This window comes from Agelaius tricolor, unplaced genomic scaffold, assembly GCF_023055355.1.
Source record: "Agelaius tricolor isolate 1412-34295 unplaced genomic scaffold, bAgeTri1.0.p SCAF_26, whole genome shotgun sequence".
Lineage (NCBI taxonomy): Eukaryota > Metazoa > Chordata > Aves > Passeriformes > Icteridae > Agelaius > Agelaius tricolor.
Genome location: NW_027269286.1, coordinates 3,280,875 through 3,300,894, shown reverse-complemented (window position 1 = coordinate 3,300,894; position 20,020 = coordinate 3,280,875). Strand labels below are relative to the sequence as shown.

The following is a 20,020-nucleotide window of genomic DNA, read 5'->3' as shown; positions in this document are numbered from 1 at the left end:
AGGCTTTGTCAGTACTCCAGATGGCAGCGTGGCTGTGAAGCATTAACCACCGCAGACCCCAGCTAGCATATGGAAAAGAGGTTTAGCAGCAGGTTGATCAGAGTCCCGCCACGGTGGTGGGAAATAACCCTGAGCAGCTGCTTGGTCTCAACACTCACTTGGTGCAGAGATACCCATGTAGTGTGGAAATTGTATTTCCTCAGTCATATAGATGATACAAGTTAACTAGGAGGGACCTTTTAGTCTGTTTTTAATTCTGAACACCAAAAACTGACCCTTCCTCTTGGGCCTTTATGTCATGCCCACACTTACCATAAATGAATGAGGGAAAGCAGGAGAATTCATTACATGTAACACAGTCTGATGTAAATGCTCCATAAATCCTTTCCTATCTTTGTGGGTATGTAGGTATCCACCGGTCTGCATTTAAATCACAGACTTCGTGTCATGCAAATAAATTTAACAACAGTCTGAGATAAATTAGTCTGTTGTATAAAAACGGATAGAAAGGGCTTTTCTTAAAGCAGTCTCTGCACAAGGATAGATTCATCATGTAACAACAGTCCCTGAACATTATCCATGAACACTGGACATGACAAATACCCACATATATGTGGCCCTCAGCTGCAGACGGGCACATTAAGGAGCTGGTGCTGCTCTTTGCTGTTGGATGCTCCACCTCCAATGCTGCAAGCTGACTCGCTGACTCTGGAGAGCGGCCTCCTGCGTGCCCACTGCTCTCTTCTCCAGTCATCAACCAGCCTGGCTCCGACGTGCTGGCCCGTGCCTGGGCACGTTGCCCTGACCAACGCCCAGCGCGAGGGGAGTGATTTTCGCGGATTATGCTGAGTTGGAAAATCCACAATGGTCCACGAGGATCGAGTCCAGCACCTGGCCCTATACAGGGCCATCCCCAAGAGTCACACCATGTGCCTGACAGCATTGTCCGAACGCTCCTCAGCTCTGTCGGGCTGGTGCTGTGACCACTTCCCTGCGGAGCTGTTCCAGTGCCCAGCCACCCTCTGGATGAAGAACCTTTTCCTGACATCCTACCTAAACCTCCCCTGCCACAACCTCAGGCCATTCCCAGGCGTCGCATCACTGGTCACCACAGAGAAGAGATCAGTGTCTGCTCCTCTGCACCCCACCCTGAGTAAGCTGTAACTGCCATGAGCTCTCTCCTCAGTCTCCTCCAGGCTGAACAGACCAAGTGACCTCGGTCGCTCCTCGTAGGGCTGCCACACAAACGGCACGGGGAGCGGGGAGCTGCAGGGCTGTCCCAGCGGCCTCATCGGGGCCGGCCCAGCCCGGGGGCGCACACGGGTCGGGCGCGCCCCTCACGGGTCTCCTCTCCCGCAAGGCCGCCCCAGCCCGGCGGGCGGGCGTGTGAGGGCGGCGCGGCCGCGGCGGGGCAGGGCAGGGCTGGGCTGGGCTGGGCCGGGCCGGGCCGGGCCGGGAGAGCCTCGCCGCCAGGGGCGCGGGCTGCCCTCGCTCGGCGCCCGCCGCCGCCGCCCCGCGCCCGCTGACAGCCGCCCGCAGCCGCCATTTAACCCTCCTGCCGCCGCTGCCGCCGGCGGGCAGTGAGCGCCCGCCCGCCGCCCCGGCAGCGCCGGCAGCGTCTCCTCCACGGGAAGGACCGCGCTCTATCCCCGACCCGCCGGCCGCTCCGCCCGCGGTGTGGAGGTGAGCGCGGGGCGGGAGCCGAGCCCGGGGGTCCCGGGGCGCGGGCGGGTCGCTGGGTGCCGAGGGGTGGGGCGGTGCGGAACCCGGGCCGCCCCGGGCTCGGAGCTGGCCGGGGGTGGCTGTCGGCGCGCAGCCGGCGGGCACGGGCGGGGAGAGCCGTCGGTCGGAGCGAGCGGTGCCGCGGCGTGATCGCCGTGATCGCCGTGACGCGCCGTCCTGGAGGTGTTTTAAAACACCCGTGCGCCGGCAGGTCCGGGTTTGCCCTGCCCCGTATCCTCTGTGGTCGCCTCTGCCCCGGAGCAGCGGCCGTCCCGCCCGGAGCCCCGGCGCTGCAGCGCTCTCGGAGTGCCGGGAGCATCGGCACGGGGAGCGGCTGCCCGGGTTCCTCGCCCAAGTCCGTAATAGGTAGGAATAATTTTAGTGTTGTTTAATATGTTTGGTGATTTCTACTTTATTTCAGTCGCTAGACCGGTCGAAGCCGTGTGAGTACACGGCAAACCCAGGGTAAAGCGTAGGAAACCTTCGCAATTCTCTTTTTAATACTGATACTTCACGGTATTTCAGACCTGCTTCTCTAACAAACTTCTGATTGTATCAGCTGTGCCATGTATGTTCTCCGTACGAGGATCTTCATTATAAACTCCACCGAAAGGGGAATTCCAGTAATAGTGGTATATATATATATATATTTTTTTTTTTTTTTAAAGAAACTCTGAAGGGGAAAGGAAAGAATGGATGACTGCATTCCTTCCCTTATGCCATGAGCTCTCATCTGATGTATATAATTCTTTGCATTCTTTATTTATTATTGCTCGAACATCTTCCCAAATCTCCTTATGCTTAGTAAACTTGTTTTCATTGTACATTTTCCAAAGTAAATATAATATATCCCTGTACGCTGTTTATTGTAAGCCCTTTGGTTTCAAAGGACAGATGTTGCTGGCCAGTCTGCTCTTGAATTGCTATGTTAATATCAAAAAGAGCTGAGAAATCTCAGGATTTTGTGAGATCTGACCCCAAATATTAATGAAAATAGGCTTTACCGGCTAATTCTTTTTTTTTCTTGTACAAGGAGGATCTGGTGCTGTCAGTTTCAGCCTAGTGAATTTAGATGCATAATTTTAATAAAGTCATTATCTGATAACAATGTAAAATTGTTGGATGTGTAAATAAGAATGAAAGATGCCTTTGAGGATGTCAGCTCCAGCCCCCTGCTGTGGCACACATCACACAGACACTTCCCTGGCTAAACTAAATATCTTCCAAGAAGTGGCATATTTTTGGCCCTGACCACTCTGGCTGGTCAGCAGTGATTAGATTTTGATAAAATGTGATGAATAGTTGAGGTGTTCTCTCTTTACTGTGAAAGTGAAGAGATTATATGGAAGGTTCTGAAATTCCCAGCAGGTGGTAACACTTCAATAGCTGCCTAATCCCATTGCAATAAGCATATGATGGTTGAAAATAATTAATCTCTTTTCCAACGTACAGATAAAATATGAAGAAATCCATTTGAGGAAATGTTGCAGATACACATTTCTTTTTGCTGTTAGTGCTGCTTGTGAAATGTAGGGAGGATTTAGGGACTTTCGGGCATTTCTGTCTGTAGCCTGTTTTGCCATCAGCCTCTCATACATAGCCAGAACTGTGCAGATTTTGGGCTGCAAATACAACTGAAAAATGTTTACTAGTGAACAGCTAAAAAGGATTTTTTTTCCTCCTTAATTCTAATAAATATCCAGACTGTGACTGGTTGCTGGGTCCATCAGAGTGCCTGGGTAGGTGCTGCTGCTGCCTGGGGCAGGTTGGTTCCAAGAGAATCACTCCTCACACCCACTCCTTTCCCAAGCCCTTCTCCCACCTTGCTCTCCCGTGTGCCCTAGGCCAGGGGGGGTTCTGTGCCATGGCTGGGTCCATCTTCTCATGCAGCTGTGGGGCTGGTGGGACAAGGAGAGAGCAGGGCTGTGCTCAGAGGAGGGATGAGCAAGAACAGCCCTGTCACTGAAGGAGGATGGGAGCTAGGGCAGGGGAGGGCTCAGCTCTTGGTGGGGATTTGCAGAGGAGGGGGACTGAGGGTATTTGTGGGTAAGCGAAATATGGGATCCATCAGTGGCACTTCTCTGCATGACTGAGGCTCCAGAGCACAGAGGTTTTGAGTGCCATGGATTTGTGTTCTCATTAAACTCCATGCTTGGTCATGGAGTATCTGATTAATTCCTGATGGCCCTTTCTTAACTACAAGGCTTATTTGCCTCTCATCTCCCTAATGAAGGGGGAGTAGGCACTGAATGCTGTGCTATTGCACTTGGTGAAGGTGGTTACTGCCAAATCAGCAGATGACAGCTCTCAGAAGAGGTGGCTGGTGTCTGAAATGTCATGTCTGTGCTGCAGCCTTGGATACTGCTGCAAAAATACCAGGAGTCCTAAATCCAGCTGGCTTGGAGTTTTTTATTTATTTGGTTTATTTTAGGGGTGTTTTTTTTGTAAAACCAAAATGATCCCAATATATTTTATGGTTTTAACAATGTAGGGAAATAGGGACATTTTTTGAATCGATTAATACATATGATTCTAATAGGCAGTATTATAGCCTATTCTGTTACTTATTTGCAAAAGATATTGCAAGTGCAATTTCAAATTTCACGTCTGGCTCTTACCTGGTTAGTGACACTGTGTGCCTGCAAACCACACAGCTGATGAGGATTTATTCTTGCAGCCCCCATACCAGATAGTGAGATACAGTCTCCAGTGGAGAGCTGTGCCACAGGAAAAGTAAGAGATGTGACCAAGATAGCACAGGAAATCTGCTGCAGAGCAGGGACTCAAAGTTTTCCTGTGTCATTTGCGTTGCACACAAGCCTCTTGGTCTTTGCTTCCAAAGCGCTTTATGGCTTATGCCCTCCTCATCTGTCATTTCAAATTCCCTTTGGAGAGGAAGTCTTCCACTTCCAATCAGACCATTACTGTCTCTTGGAAGAAGAAAGCATCTTTTTATGTTGCTGTGCTTCTGCTGCATTTTGCACAATAGAGCCTCAGTTCATGCTTGTCCACGAGAGCAATAAATTAAAAAAGCCAATTATTTGAAGTCTGATAGCCTTCTCCGTTCCATCATTTTTCATCTCATTAAGTTAATGAACTTGAGGTAGAAGATCTGAATAGAGCAAAAACCATTTAAATGTACTGTCTGCATCAAAACCCAATTTTATAGGAGTGTGAAAAGAGGAAAAATATTTGAGCAGGGGGCAAATATATGGAGAATTTGCGAGAAGACCTAAAAATGAGGAGAAATCTAGAAAGAAATTGGCTTAGAGAAGATAGAGAGGCAAGGGGAAAATTCTGAACTGAACTTAGAGGTCAGTGTAAGGCCTTTCCAAAACTGAGATGAGGCAAAAGGAAGAAAAGTGAAGGAGGGGAGAGGAACAAACCTGTGCAGAAAGAGAGGAGTAAGGGGGGCACTGCTACACCAGAAATGGGCCAGCATTGTCTTTAGAGGTGCTATTGGAACTGAGCTAGCAAAGGTGCAAAAGCTCAGGGAGGCTTCGTGGAGCACTTTAACTGGAGCTTTGTTCAAAGGCAGGGCTGTACTGCAGCTGGTAGCCTGAAGTAGCTGTGTGTGTGTGAGGTGGGAGGGCTCCTGCTGCAATCCAGTGCTGCAGAGGCGTGCAGAGGGTGAAGTAGCCCTGGGCTAGGCTTCCAGAGGTACCTGATCTCACTAATTGGAAGTTAGTTTTGGTACAGTTTCAAACACTCCAGTTCTAGCCTGGGTGTTACCCGCGCTGCACACAATCTTTTCTCAAGAGAGCCAAGATAACACAGGAGGAAGGGTGAGAGGGAAGGAGGTTTTGGTGTGACAAATGATTGGTGTTACCAAAACACCCAGGGGCTCTGGCGCTGGACTCCATCTCCGGCTTGGTTAGAAAGAGTCTCTGTCCTGAAAAGCCTTTCCTATAAATACAGAGTGTGAAAGATGGGGTGGAAAGGAGGGGAGCAGATTAATGCTGCAGTTGGCTGACATTATGTCTGGCAGTGGCAGGAATAGGAACAGAAGTCAGGTCTGGTCCCTGTGCCTCCCGCTGGCGCGCTGTCTCATGAACCATGCTGCTTTTTGCTTGGTTGGGCTGATGTGCAAATTAAGATGTAAGGCAGCTACCTCAAGAGTGCTCTCCTACACAGGCTTTTTTCTTTTTTCCTGAGCATTTATTCTCCTTTCCATAGCTTCATTTCCTCTGTGCAGTGTGTCGCTCATTAGACTGAGATTAGGATTATTTGAATTTCATCTGTCAATATGTGACTTTCTGAAAGAAGTATTTGTAAAAGCCATTTGAAGAATCTGCAGCTAGGAAAGCTAGGAATGGAAAGGACCAGTTAAAGTCATCCAGCACAATCGTGGTAGTGGCCCACAAAGCAATTTTCCCCCACTTTATTTCAGGGCAGTTTACAGCAATTCCACATATCTTCGAGTTTTCTTTGAGCAGTTAAGTCTAGAGGCCAAGACATCCATCACAATTATTTTTTTTAAACAAAGCCTGCTTTTTCTTCTTTGGACTACTTTGATTCCTTGTTTCGACTAACTGATTAGTGATCAATAAGGATACAGGCAAGGAATGATGTTCCTGCTGTGATGCTGCGCCCGCCGCCGGCAGCTGGAGGAGCTCGGGAGCGGCTGTCCCTGGAGGCTGGCTGGCTCCCCGCCGCCCTCCGTCAGCAGCCGCCCCTCTCCTGAGGCACAAGGTTTGTCTTCCTGTAATTTACAGCGTATCAAGTGAAATTGAGGGTGGTGGCGGTATCACTGTCCCTATCTAATGCTTTCTGGAGCCCTGTCAAGTTCCTGGGCCAGATGATGATTATTCCTTTCAGATATGTGCAGCTATTATTATAATGGGCTTTTACTGAGCAAGGCTGTGCTGCTAGTCTTCTTAGAAATTATTCTCTCCAGCCACTTGGCGCAGAGAGCAGTTCAAAAAGCTTTCAAGTAACATGTCTGCTGCATCTTAGTTCAACAAGCAGAGCAGTGTAATTGCTGAAATACCTTATTTGTGATTCCTAAAGACATACATGATATTTGGTTCCTATGTTTTACCATTATCCTCCACAGTTTTGCTCATTCCTAACTTCTCCCTGCTCCAGTGCCAAATTTCTCTCATAAATTAGGTTGTAAACCTGTTCAAGACCTTTCTTGCTTGTTTGTGTGAAGGTGAGCACAGTGACACTGACCTACAGGTGCTCAGTGAAATGCAGGAGAGCAACTCTTATATTTTGAAATGGCCTCTGAGTAGAATTTCTCTTTTTAGAATCCCTCCTACTTACATTTCTGAAGGAAACTGTTTGGTTTTGCTGCTATCATTGTGCTTCCAACCTCTTTTATCTAATTGTTATGAGACTCATAAAGACTAGTTTAAACCACATGGACATAAAACTGGGAAGCTTGCCAAAAGAACTCTATTTCTATTGGCTTAGCAAAGGCTCTAGTGATTGTAAACTTAAAAAATTATGGAGGAAAAAGTGGAAGTTGGCACCTTTTTCATCTGATCAGTTGGAGTGACATAAAAGGCAGTTACAGATCTCTTATAAATCTAGTAAGATCACTAAGTGTATTATTAGACCTGAATAAAAGAGGGATTTCGATGACCAAAAGGTTGGTTCGATGACCAATCAGTTTGCTGCTGAGCTGCTTTCATACTTGAAAGTAGCTGACAGGCAATATGAATTGTGCACCAGCAATAAATCTCCAATATCAGTATGTCCTGAGCTCAGAGTTATATTTTGTATAAAATACTCATTATTTTGCTATTGTGAGCCTTGGTCATAATATAAGATATCCATAGCAGCAGTTCCTGCAGTGCAAAGATAAAATTGTTGTTATCTGTCTTTGTTGTTCTGGCTCAGGAGCTGTATTTCAGGATAGAAAATTATTGTACAGTAAATTGTAGCTGTCCTTATTCAGATGCATTGATACAGTGTTAGTAGTTGTTAAGTAAATGAGAGAAATGTTAATAGTTAATTAATATTTTTTTACTTTTTAATGATATGTCTTTCTTCTCATATTTTATGAAGCAAAGTTGACACAGCTGTAATTTTTTAACTTTTAGGTGTTCTTGGAAAACGTGCTGGCACTTTGGAGCTGAAAAAGGACATGAGGAGTAAAAGGACCCAGGATCTCACTGGTCAGAATGAAACATATGTTGAAAGATTTTTCAAATCTATTGTTAGTAGTGCTCTGTGACTATGGTGAGTATAAGAGCTGTCAAGGGAAAGCTGTGATGTGCATTCACAAGGTGGTTTTGAATGGTGGTGTTTCCAGGTGATCTGTGGAAATGAGATGCTGTGGAAGCCACCACTGATAGGCACAGAGTTTAGTCTAGATCTTATGCAATAGTTAAATGCAACTTGCATAAACTGTCCCTTTAGATCAGTGTCAGGATTCTTTCCTGATATAAATTTGCTCAGGGAAATGAACAAGACAAATTAACAAATTTCCATGAGCATCAAGGGACTGGCTGTGCTAGAAGCAGTAACTGGAACACTGCTCTCTTTTAGACTTATATTTCATAATATTTAATGAACATCATGGAAGATAGGTCTGGTTTAGGTATCCATAGTGGGATGGGTGGAAATATGTACAGAACTACCTGTTTCTCTCCATTACTAGGAAAGGAACCTGAGTGGTTGGATCATGTGTAAGCATCTACAGTCCAGCCAACCTCCTATGGCTGAGTGAGCCCCCATCTGAGCTCCCCATCTGCCACCCAGAGACCTTTTGAGTACAACAGAGGTGTTCTTTACTCTGATTGTATAAGAAGCCAAAGGATGAGGTTCATACTCATTCAATCTTAGTCACATAAAATTAGACAGGTAGTCAGAGACAGTCAGTCTTGTTTGATTAGTCCATGCATAAATCCATACATATTGAAAGCAGCTCTTACCCATCTGCAACTGAGATGTGTAGAATGAAAAAGCCTCCTTCTCACCATCAGCTGCCAAGAAGGAAAGTTGGGCATCCTAAGTTCAAGTCAGAAACCTGCAAGATGTCTATGAGCTGAGGGGCATTGTATCTACAGTGTCTTATCCTTTCCAAGAATGTACTAAGTAGGAAGTAGGTTTGCAAATTACTTTCTTATTGCAGAGTGAATTAGAAATTCTGAAAATGGGACTCTTAATTCCTAAGCAATTAATATGTTTTAGAAAATTTCATTCCTAGTTTAAAAGTCAGCATTGTTTTGACAGCTGCAGTACGTTGTCAAACCACGCTGAAGGATTAAACTGTGCACTGCAGAAATAAGTACAGCATGGAAAACATGGGAAAAGAAGTGGTTAATCCCCACTTATGGAATGAGCTGTAGCAGGTAGTTCTTGTGTCAAACAGCTGAAGATGTCTTATGAAAGAGGGAAATGGACAAAAACATATGCAGTGTGCTGTCCTTGTATAAGTGAGAAAAATGATAGTAAGTAATGACTGGTATGCTACTCATTCCTCTGTGCATACTCCATCTCTGCTGCAGAGCAAAGGATCCCTGAAAGATGTAGAGAACCTAGAATTGCTGTCTTTTAGATGAACTTGGTTCTAGTAGAAGTAAAGACTCTTGTCTATGGCTTTTAGTACAATTCCTTTTTTTAATAAGACAGCTAACCAGCCCGGGTAGAAACACTGCACTGAGTAACACAGTGAAGGTAAGTAATAAATTCACTGGAGCCAAGATGTGAGATGAATGATTACAATATCCACTGGTTCTTGGTGAGCTAGTCCTCTAGACATTCACTCAGAGGTAAAAGCTATTATTCATGAACTTTATAGAGTGTGGCACAGCAAGTAATTATGAGGTACAGTTAATGAGCTAAATCTCTGCTGCAAACTTTAGGTGCATCAACTTTCACCTTATTTTCAGTTAAAGGGCAGCCCATAATTCAGAAAATTGCTTCCAAACAGTTCTGCATATACATATTTTTGAATATTACTGTGTACATCGATTTTAGATAACTCTTTAATTTATATAGTTCTCTGTTTCAGGCAAGACTATTTTTAAGTGATCCAGTATGCTCTGGAAAATTACTGAAGTGCTATAAAAAGCTCTAACATCCAACTAAACTGTATTCTCATTTCTTATCAGTTTACTGATGTTTTTGTTCTACTTAGCTCTGTGTTACCGAAGGCTGACAAGCCAACAGCGCAACCCAAGCTGGCTTAAAAACACTTAAAAATAAATAACTTCCTGAATAGCACCCTCAAGTAATTCTTCTTGCTTTTCAGTGAAATCAAGGACTTTTCTTTTAATCTTTTAAAGTGTGAATTCTTACAAAGACTCCTCTGGCAGGTTGTTGGTACCACAGCCAGACTTCTTTCAATGGGATACAATTGTAATGACAATGAAAATTATACATGTGCATTGAAGGATGCCCCTGACTGGCTGTCCGAACGATTGGGATGAAGTTTTGGCATGTAGCAGTCATGGGCACGTAGTAGGCTGGAGGGCAGCTGAAGGAGCTTGCAGTGGAAGCTGTCTCCTGACTGGTGTCTTTTGGAGCATTGTGAAAAACTCCTATGTGGGCTGTCCAAAAGTGCAAATTTCTTGTTTACCAAACTGGAGGAAAGAATGCTGTGAGCTTGGGTGCACTAGCCAGAGCTCTGCAGTGCTGGAACTGCATCCTCCACCAGTGCTCACTTTCCTCACTTCCTGAGTGATCTGCACTTAGGGTTGGTGGACTGCTCCACAGCAGTGCCCTGCCCTCCTGTCCTTCCTCCCTACGTACAGAGTGGTGTTACTCCTCGTCTCAGCCATTCCAAATGACAAACAGTGCAAGGAGGTCAAGACAGTTGTAAAAGAGAGTAAGAACAATAAAGCAGTAGGTAGAAATATCAGTGCTTTTCATTACTATTGCTTGAATGTTTTTGTTGTAAGTTTAAAGCTTAAAATTGAAATTTTTCATGCTGGGTTTTTGCCATGGTCTGATTTCCTTTTCCTTTAATGTTTCAGCTACATTGAATCTAGCTGATTCCCATGTAGAGAAATGCATCATTTTGCCCGCTATCAAAGAAAAAATATCCCAGCAACTCACAGCCATTTCACTGGGAAACTCTAACACGTCTGTGGGAACTTCATTTTTGTTAGAGTTTTCACAGTGGCCTGGGACATGCTTTCTGCTGTCCTTATAAAGACCTAGATCTGGTCCAGAGCTAAATCCTTGCAGATGACTTAGAGATGAGATTCTCTGAAGGGTCAAGTGTGCCCCAACTCCCCCTGGCTCCTCTTGCCAGCTTCATACAACACTGTGCATGCTCCAGCCCAGGGCAAGAATTCCCCAACATTATTGGACACAAGAGTTGATTGTCCTGTGCTCCCTTATGGAATTAGCAAGGAAGGTGGGAATGTGCTGGAGTTAATTGCAGGCCCAAGGAACAGCAGAAGATAAAAGAGCTGTAAGGTAAAGAGATGAGTGCAGGAGTTTGAAGAACTGTGGTAACAATAACAGAGTTAGGCTAGTACCCAAGAGATACTGAAAGTGGATGATGGTAGAAACAGAACTGTAAAATATGGGCAGGCACATGTGACAGAGTCAAAACATGAAGAGCAAGGACAATGTGTTGCTGGTCAATTCAAAGAGACACTTTTACATGTCTGTCTCTTACTCTCTGGGTGTCCAAGTTGAGATCAGGTTTGCTGCAGTGCCATGTGCTCACCACAGCTGTGATGAACGGGATCCTGCTTTGGATGTCTGAAGGACCATTGTACTTAAAATCAGGTCCTGGCTTTCACAGGGCACCACACTTAGTTGATACTTGACAGTTTTTACCTTCATGCCTGTGCCTTGGTTCCTAACACACTAAACAAGAATAGTGACCTCCTCTCATTTTTCAGGGATTTTAGAAGGATTAAGTCATTAATATTTCTAAAGCACTACAATAAGGGCACAATAGAAGAGTCCATGGGGGAAATGAATAATTCTGTGTTATCAGGATGGATTTTGGATGGTGTGCAGTCAATAATACATAGGACCACCAAGAAGACTGAGAACAAAAGAACCCTCTGATAATGAGCACTGTCCATCTGCCAAATGAGGCAGTGTCTTGTGGGAATGCAAATGAAAGGCTGGAATTATAGTACATACATGGAAGAGTATATGTATGATTTATATGTGTAAGACTGTGCGTGCCACCTTTACTCAGACTTTATGTATGTATGTATATGGTTGGAGCTGGTTATTTAAAGGACATGTTATAGCTGGTGGCAAGTAATAGGCTCTTTTTTTCTAGTGCACACTGCACCCCACCCAGATGTAAATGTCTGTACCCAGTCAGATGAATTTCTTCCTGAAAATCTTTCCTGCTGAGAAGAAAGTGAATCCAAGGTGACTAACTCAAATTGAAGCTTAGAGTAGTAGGCGTCTAATATTATGTGAGATGAGTCCTGCTACTCCTGACTGCTAAGTGCTTGCCTTGGCAGTTGCAGTGTTTTTCCAGCAAAGCTTTCTTTGAGGTAATCTTAAGACATGTGTAACAGATTTAACAAGTCAAAGTATTGTTAGTTGATACTATGTATGAAAGGATTGCTTTAACTGAAGTTTTACACTTCCATGGCACCTTCCATCTAAGACTCAGAAGCCTTTCCCCAGACAATTAATTTAATAAAGATGTCTCACAGCACATTCTGTATCTGGAATAGATATATGCAGTTTCCATTTTTTCAGATAACCTTTCTGTGTCTGAAATCCTTAAGGTTCAGGCAGTGCAGAGAAGGTAGCTGAGCTAAGAACGGAAATGTGATCTTCCAATTTATTGCTTTAGATATCATCACTAGTTACAGCATGTCTCAGGATAATTTGGCGACTTGCACAAACATGGTCATGCAAGAAGTGAATTTGAAAAGACTGCACCATTTATAATGAAATGATGTCATTTAGACATGTTGCACCACATCTGAGACAAGAAAAGTGCTGCAGTCACCATCACTGTTATTTTCAGCTCTTTCACTCAAGTGTCTGCGATGCAAATGAGCAAAATGAAAGATTCATAAGACAGAGCAAGAGAAAAGGCTTCAAAAAGCATCATGCAGACTTCCTATTCTATTTAACTTGGGGGACATTTTTCATCTGTCTGTATAAGAAACCACTGTCCTTTTTTTGCTAAATTACAGCTGAAGCTGAAAAACAGCTGGCCTCTGTGGAGTTTAAAAATCTGTAAGTCAAAGAAGTTGAAAAGTTTGAGAATCTATTCTGATAAATTAAGGTTTCTGTTAATCTTTTGGGTGGTTTGTGGTTCGCTTTATAATAGTGGTTTTTACCTTCCTGAATGTGTTACTGCAGTGGATTTTGAGCTGCTCCAAATCACATCCCTGCACAGAACAGAGCTGTTGAGCTCTAATTGCTATTGCTAAGACCTTTTCTTTTTTTGTCATTTGGTTCACTTGAAAAAGATTGAGAACCACTTTTAATATCCATTTTAAAAATATTTATTTTCTTCCATAGGAACAATTACTTGTCTGTTTCTTAACACTGTTGTGGAACTTTTCCTTTCAGTTCTCGGCGAAGTGGAGTATCTCCTGTTGGAGCATCCAGATCATGTAGCTTTCAGCAATGACACAGTATCTGTGGAATATCAGTACTACAGTGGTGGTAATGTGACAGCAGAGCATGTGTCCATCCTTTTATTGGATGCCAGCACCAGTGAGATAATTGCAAGAAAACAGCTTCCTGCAAATCAGTCCCAGGGGACGGTGGTGTTTGAGTGCTTCCATTTCAAGAGTGCTGGTGATTTCTTGTTCAGAATGGTCTCTCCCAGTGACAACAGCAGTGCTGCCCAGTGGAGCACAAACAGCATGTCCACCCTACATGTGGAATGGCCTGTATTTCACATTGATTTGAACAGGAGTTCAGAGGTGCTTGGGAGCTCCCTTCAGGTTGGACTTTTTACAAATGAGCAGTTATGTGCCATGAACAGGACTGTGATTTCACTGGATGTGATATTCACCAGCACCCTTTATGAATTCAGAAGAGTATGCTCTGATGAGACTCTGGGCATTAGAACTAGCAAAGGAATCCCCCTGTCTAGATCCCAGTGGGTAGAGTTTGATTGCCCACCTGTCAGTCAAGAAATATACATCACTGTGTTACTGAAATCATTAGAAACACATTCCATCATTGCCTCCATAGGACCTGTAGATCTCCTTCACAAATTTGGATACAGACTAGTTGTGGCTGCAGAAGACACATGCAAAACTTTGGTTCAGGTCTTTGTAATCTCTCCACCATGCACGTCTATCAGTGGAAAAATTGTTGTTTATAAAGAGGCTCTCAAGCATCCAAGTCAAAGAACAACTTGGCTGTATGAAAACATCCTTCACCCTGGAGACAACAGGACAGAATTTAACTGCACTTTGTTTGATGTGGGGAAGAACAAATACTGCTTTGACCTCCTCATCTTCTCAAACCGAAGCTATTTTCCAGCAAGAGTTAAGGAGTGTATACTGATCCAAAGGAATATGGGTTTGTACTGATTTTTTTTTCTCTTTTAGCCAAAATCAGCACTCTTTCCAGCCAACATGGATAATGATTTTGGGTCTCCTGCACCAGACAAAATAGTTGTAATGTCATACTCAGGTGGGAACAAGATAGACTGTAGAGGACACAAGGACATTTGATAACAAGTGCCACTGTGGTAGCTTAAGGCTGCACTAAGTTAATGCTAGGTACCAGCTAGAACCACTTAGGGCATTCAGAATGATGTACCTATCTCGTCAGGCTGGAAATGAAACTTGTCCCTCTCAGTGAGGGAAGAAGCTACTGTGGTAGATGTGGCCCACTGGAGACTCTAAAGGTAGGATTAGTCTTACCTGCATTTAAGTGTGTAAAAGCCAGGGGCCCAACATTAAGTAGTTGTGTAGCTTTTTAGTTGAGAAGCATCTTGCAAGGGTGATTCATGAGTGTTGAACATACAGGGGCAGAATCCTTGAATCCTCACATGGGTGTCTTTCTCTACCCGTTTGGTGTAGAAGTTTAGTGCTCTTCCTGTTAGATGCACAAACTCTGGCAAGATGAGTCAGGATTTGGCTACAGTGAAGGGCACAGCTGTGTCACTTGGACAGCTGGCAAGTTTTCTAAAGAAGTGTTTCTAGAGATGTGTTTGCTGCTTAGAACTGAGCAGGGTGCATTTTCTGACCCATGAGGCCTTCTGGCAGATCATGGGCCATGTTCATATAGCCAAACCTTTCCTTATAGAAAAGATTAGAATAGTGCAATCTGCCAACTGTGAACAGCTGGTGGTCCATATAATCCTTTGGACCATGATCACGCATGGTCTGAGAGAGTGCTGGTTGGCAGAAGCCAAAACTATATGTTTTACAGCCATGGTGTTAGAAGTGGCAGTCCATGGTTTGACAGTCTACAAACCACAGTTGCATGGCAGAGGAAGCAGATGAGCCAGATATCCTTCTCATCACTCATCTGTGGAAGGCAGCCACAGAGAGGGATGGGCCATATGTGCACAAGGGAATTGGGATTGGATTGGGTTGGGTTGCGTTGCCTACACCCTGGAAGGTAAATGTTCTCATTTGAAGCAGCTTGTGTCTACAGGTAATGAAGTAGTCTTTTCCAACTGCACACTTCAAAGAGTTTGGACTGAAAGGTTTAAAATGTGCATCATTTTCTTTACCTTCCCACCTTGGTTGCCCTGAAAAGAAAGTGCAGGATCTCTAGCTAAAAAATGGCTGTTGAGGTTCATGGACAGGTATCTGAGAGGCATCATGAGAAGACCAGGAGTGTAGGACATGCTCCAGAGCACAGAGTCTCAGACACAGCCTACATTAATGACGTTCCTAGCATCATGTGGTCTTATTTTGTGCTATTTCACAAATTCTAAAACTGTTAGCTATTTAATTAACTCTCTGTACTAAAAATGACCTCTATTTTCAGCACATGCATAGTTCTCTTCATCTTAACTTCCTATCTGCATTCTCTGTTGGCATTCCCTCTCTTCCTCTGGCATAAAATTCCCTCTTCCTTCTGTCTAAAAATGAAAAAATACTATTTTCTTAATGGAGGTAATTCACAAGGAAAAAGGAAGACAGAATCCTAGTTTTTCATCTGTACCTGGGTGGTATGTTACACTGATATGATCTAGATAATTACCCTAACAGATAATTCATTAGCATATGGTATAGATAGGATACTGTGCCCAATATTTAACTGGTTTAATTGATGAGATCTCCATTAAGCAATGGTTCCCTCCAGTCTGCTCTGTTTCCCTGGGTTCCTCAGCAGCCCCATCCTTACAACCACATTGGAAAGAATCAGGCTATGCCTATTGAAGAGCAGAGTTAGGTCAATAGCTGCCAAGTGAAGAGATTGCATCTACAAAGCCGATGAAAGCAAAGCCACACCATGTAGTTGTAAATAAAATGTCAACCTGAAATTAATTAGGCTGCTGCACATCTGACTTTGTGCCTGTATCTGTGCGACTTCAAAGCCTGCAGGCAGCTTTTGAAAGGAGCAGGGTGTTCTGGGAGGGGCACATCAGCCTGAAGCCATGACAGAGCAAACCTGCACTGTCTGTGATGGCCATCAGCCTTCTGGCTCCTTTGGAAGGGGCTTCCCTGAGTCCCCTCCTGCTGCTGCAGGGCACTGTGAGGTGCCCTGCTTACGGCAGACCCCCATTAGCTGTTTATGTCAAAACACACGACTGCTGCAAGTCTCCTAATTTTTGCTTTGGTCTTCCTGAAGTTTAAGGCCAGGAGAGGTGATAAATCACAAGTCTGGGCTCCTGTACAATGTGAGCCATCATTTTTCATTCAGTTACCCTGGTGTTGAGCCCCACAGCTAGTCTTTGCCTCTGACTGCTACTTACTATCCAGGGAGTTATCCAGTCTTCTGCTGAAGACACCACAAAACAGACTTACCTGGTAATTTGTCTCAATACTATGCCCTGATTTATTTATTCTTTTGAAAAGGGAAACTTTGTTTGTTTCATAACTAAAGTTAATCAAGCTTCATCCTCTGGTGACTGAATTTTACTCTGCTGCTTTCTGATAGCTGTTTCCTATCTACTGTCTTTGCCTCACAAAGACATTTGCACATCCAGGTCATCTCACTTCTACCAGATTTTCTCAGTATTCTTTTTAACAAACTGAAAAGATTAAGTCTTTAATTGGAAGACATTTTCTTCAAGATTTGATAAATCTACTGATTCTGTTTCGCTGCCTTTCTGTTATTTTAAACACTCATGTTTATTTGACAGCCAGGGTACCAGCTTTGTGTGCTGCCTTCAGACATCCTTCTCACTGATGCTGCTTGATCAGTAGCACTCTCCCTACCCCTACCTCTGCTTTCATTCCACTGATTACATTTGCAATTTTCCATAAAAAACTTTACTTTTGCCCTGTAAACTCCTCTTGAGCTGTTTCAGTGTGGAGTCTGCCATCCTGCAGTTGCAATTTTCATTCCTTCTTCCTACACTTCCTTTTTGCTTTGCTGATTTAGGATCTATTTCCCTTTAATTATCCTAACTTAGTAAGTATCCTATGTTGCTCCATACAACTGCACTGTCTGCTTGTGTCATTACAGGAGGGACATATTTTCTCAGTAATGGTTTATATTTATTTTCATGTCAACTAGGGAAGCACTGAGCCTTATACTGATCCCTCTGGAATCTCTCCAAATGCATTCTCACTCAGTGATGGTTTTCTGTTGACAGTTGCATATCCAATCTGTCACTCAGCCAGTTCTTACTTCATTTAGCATATGCTCTATTGTTATGAAGCAGAGATATTGTTTTGTAAATGATCAAAGTTCCTAAATCATTAAAATGATCTTCATCCAAACCACAGATGATGAGATAAAATATGATTTTGCCACATCTCTTTTCCATAAATCAGACATGAGTTATATTCCTGGTGCTTTGTCAGTCCTGCTCTTTACTCCTCATTCAGGCCAAGTTTAGTACAGCTTTTTGGAGCAGGAATCTGACTTGTGCTTGGAGTAGGAAGCAGAAAGCTGCCAGTGGCCCTGGGTGGGCCAGGTCAGCAGCTCTTCAAGCCCAGGCAATCAGCTTCAGAATAAGTGTCAAAAAACCTATGCTATCCAAGACTGTGAATATATCTATTAAAGGTGGGGAATACATCCATTAATTGTGAGACAGCACTTGTGCGGTTTTCTGTAGACCCTAACTGGAGAATCTGTGAAAGTCAGTGAAAAAATTAACAGTGAGATGTGAGTCACTTCATTCATCTTGATGGGCTCTTCACTGTTTCACAGAGGAACATGCAGCTCATTTTTTCCCCAGTGTTTGACTGGATTATTGGGATGTCTGAGGTAGGAAACTCTCTTAGATCATCTTATCCAGCAGCAGATGCATTGCAGGCTCGTGCTTTTGCATGCTTAATCCTGTGCTTTTCTCACCTGGGATTTAAGTGTTCCCAGCAGTGAGACTTCTGCTCTCCTTAGAAGGTTGTCCCTTGTTCTAGTCTGTATCCTGCTTGAAACATTCAGGACAAGACTGATAATATTAATCAGTAATGCTAAAGCATAGAAAAAGGTGTTTTTTCATATTTCTGGTGTTAATTAACTTTCTTTTCCAGTTCCTAGTTGAACTCTGGAGACTAATTTCAACTTTGGTGTGACTTACACAGAAGTCTCTTGCAGTTGCCTAGAGCACAAATGAATTTTGTTCATCTGACTTTTGCTTTTGGGATGTTGGCAGGGCATAAGAAATGCAGCTGTTGCCTGATAAGGGAAAGAGGAATGTGGGGGAAGACCTTCTGAAGAAAAGAGTGGTCAGTAAGGGAGGAGAGGAGCAAATGGAGCATCTGGAGATCAGGCAGGGATGTACAATTTCTGTCAAATTTTCGCTTCCTGAATAAGACTGCGTGAGTCAGATCTGCTCGTTGGTAGGAAATTCTGAGAACCAATTAGCTCTGTTGCCTGAATCCGTACCTGGGTTGGGTGTTTATTTAGAAACAGGTATATGCAGGGAATTGGGTGTGCTAGGGCTAGTTTCTACCCCATCCACTTTTTCTGTGTCAGTAAATACTTCATCTCCACACATTAGGAATAAATCAAGTTTTACAGACTCGCTTACAGATTCAGCTTCTGGGAAAAAAATATTTTTAGGTTGTGCCTCCCCATTTCTTAACAATGCCTGTTTGTGGGGAAAAGACTCTAATTTTGCCATAGTCTAGGATTTCTTTCTTTAAAGGATCCTTTTCCTTTTGTTGTCCAAATTAGCCTGTTGAAACATGCCACCATTTCAGTGCACCCAAGCTTCATTTCCATGGAAGGGTGAGTGGCTGTTTTCAGGACCTAAAAACTGATCTCAGCTTCCAAAAATATCCTTCAATCTCCTAGGCTAGCACAGATACTTACACGAACCTGTCAGTAATTAATAATTTGTCTCACACCACTGGGCTGGTTGAAGTGTTTAAGACTGGTCATGTGTGTCAGGCTGGAAGCATGGTGCTGTGTGTCCCTTGCTGACTGTGCTGATGGACAGTGCTGCATGCACAAAATCTTGTGAACATGGAAATCTGAGGGGAGAAATTTATGTAGAGCAATAATTAACACAGTTAATTGCATTTATCTTTCATGTTGGCAGATCTGCCAACTGTCAGCTATTTCAAAATAACTCATCAGTTAGATGTCTTCACATTGATAATTGATTCCTCAATTGTGTTTGAAGAAACCTCATGCTTATTAGAGCTAGTTTGCAGTGCATACCTTCTGGTTTTTCCCCTGGCATTTTCAATCTGTTTGTCTTAAATGGAGGTTAATAATTTCATTTCCTTGGGGGAGAATAACTGTGCTTCATTTTCTTTTACATCCTGGTAATTGCAGGGGATTGCAGAGCAAGATGCAGGAGTTTAAATCTCCCATCTTTCATGGGAGCTGGAACATTTCTTGCTCTCCTGCTGTTTGAGGCACATTTCTTAGCCCCAAAGCTATGGATGCAAAGTGTTTTTGCTAAGGAACTCTCTACCTTTAGCCAAAGTCCAAGTCAGTGAAAAGTGTCCTGGAGCAATGGGCATGTCAGGTTTGACGTCAGTGTTGGGAAATTACTCATCCTAAATGTTCTTGTATGTTGAAACCCACAGGCATCAATGTGGAGTCTGTTGAGCACCCTCTACTATCACCAGTGTTAGCACTGGAGGCAACCAGAACCTTTCTGAGCTTGGCTCTGCATCTGACTTTAATTAACAGAAGTTTAGATGAGCAGGAAATGTGGAGAGAGGGAAACAAGTTATCTCATGCACTGGAAATTATGACAGGAACTCACCAAGCTGCTCACACAAAGAGTCTGTAGGTCTGCAAGGAGGTAGGTCCTTCAGCTAGCCTTTCTACCAGTGGTGAGGGACACTGCTGG

At 43.7% G+C, this 20,020-nt stretch overlaps 1 protein-coding gene across 2 annotated transcripts in view; it reads left to right on the top strand.

The window, feature by feature from the left end:
* Nucleotides 1-1,446: 1,446 nt before the first annotated feature.
* The window catches only part of THSD1 (thrombospondin type 1 domain containing 1), a 30,597-nt gene continuing 12,023 nt past the window's right edge, over nucleotides 1,447-20,020 (top strand). Inside the window, exons 1-3 of one of the 2 annotated variants that reach the window (XM_071448354.1) lie at nucleotides 1,447-1,683; nucleotides 7,773-7,911; nucleotides 13,192-14,157. In XM_071448354.1, coding sequence (XP_071304455.1) covers nucleotides 7,854-7,911; nucleotides 13,192-14,157 — 1,024 coding nt within the window. In that variant the 5' untranslated portion in view covers nucleotides 1,447-1,683; nucleotides 7,773-7,853. Of the gene's footprint in view, nucleotides 1,684-1,939; nucleotides 2,089-7,772; nucleotides 7,912-13,191; nucleotides 14,158-20,020 lie in introns of those variants that run through there. The other variant, XM_071448355.1, reaches the window with a different exon arrangement.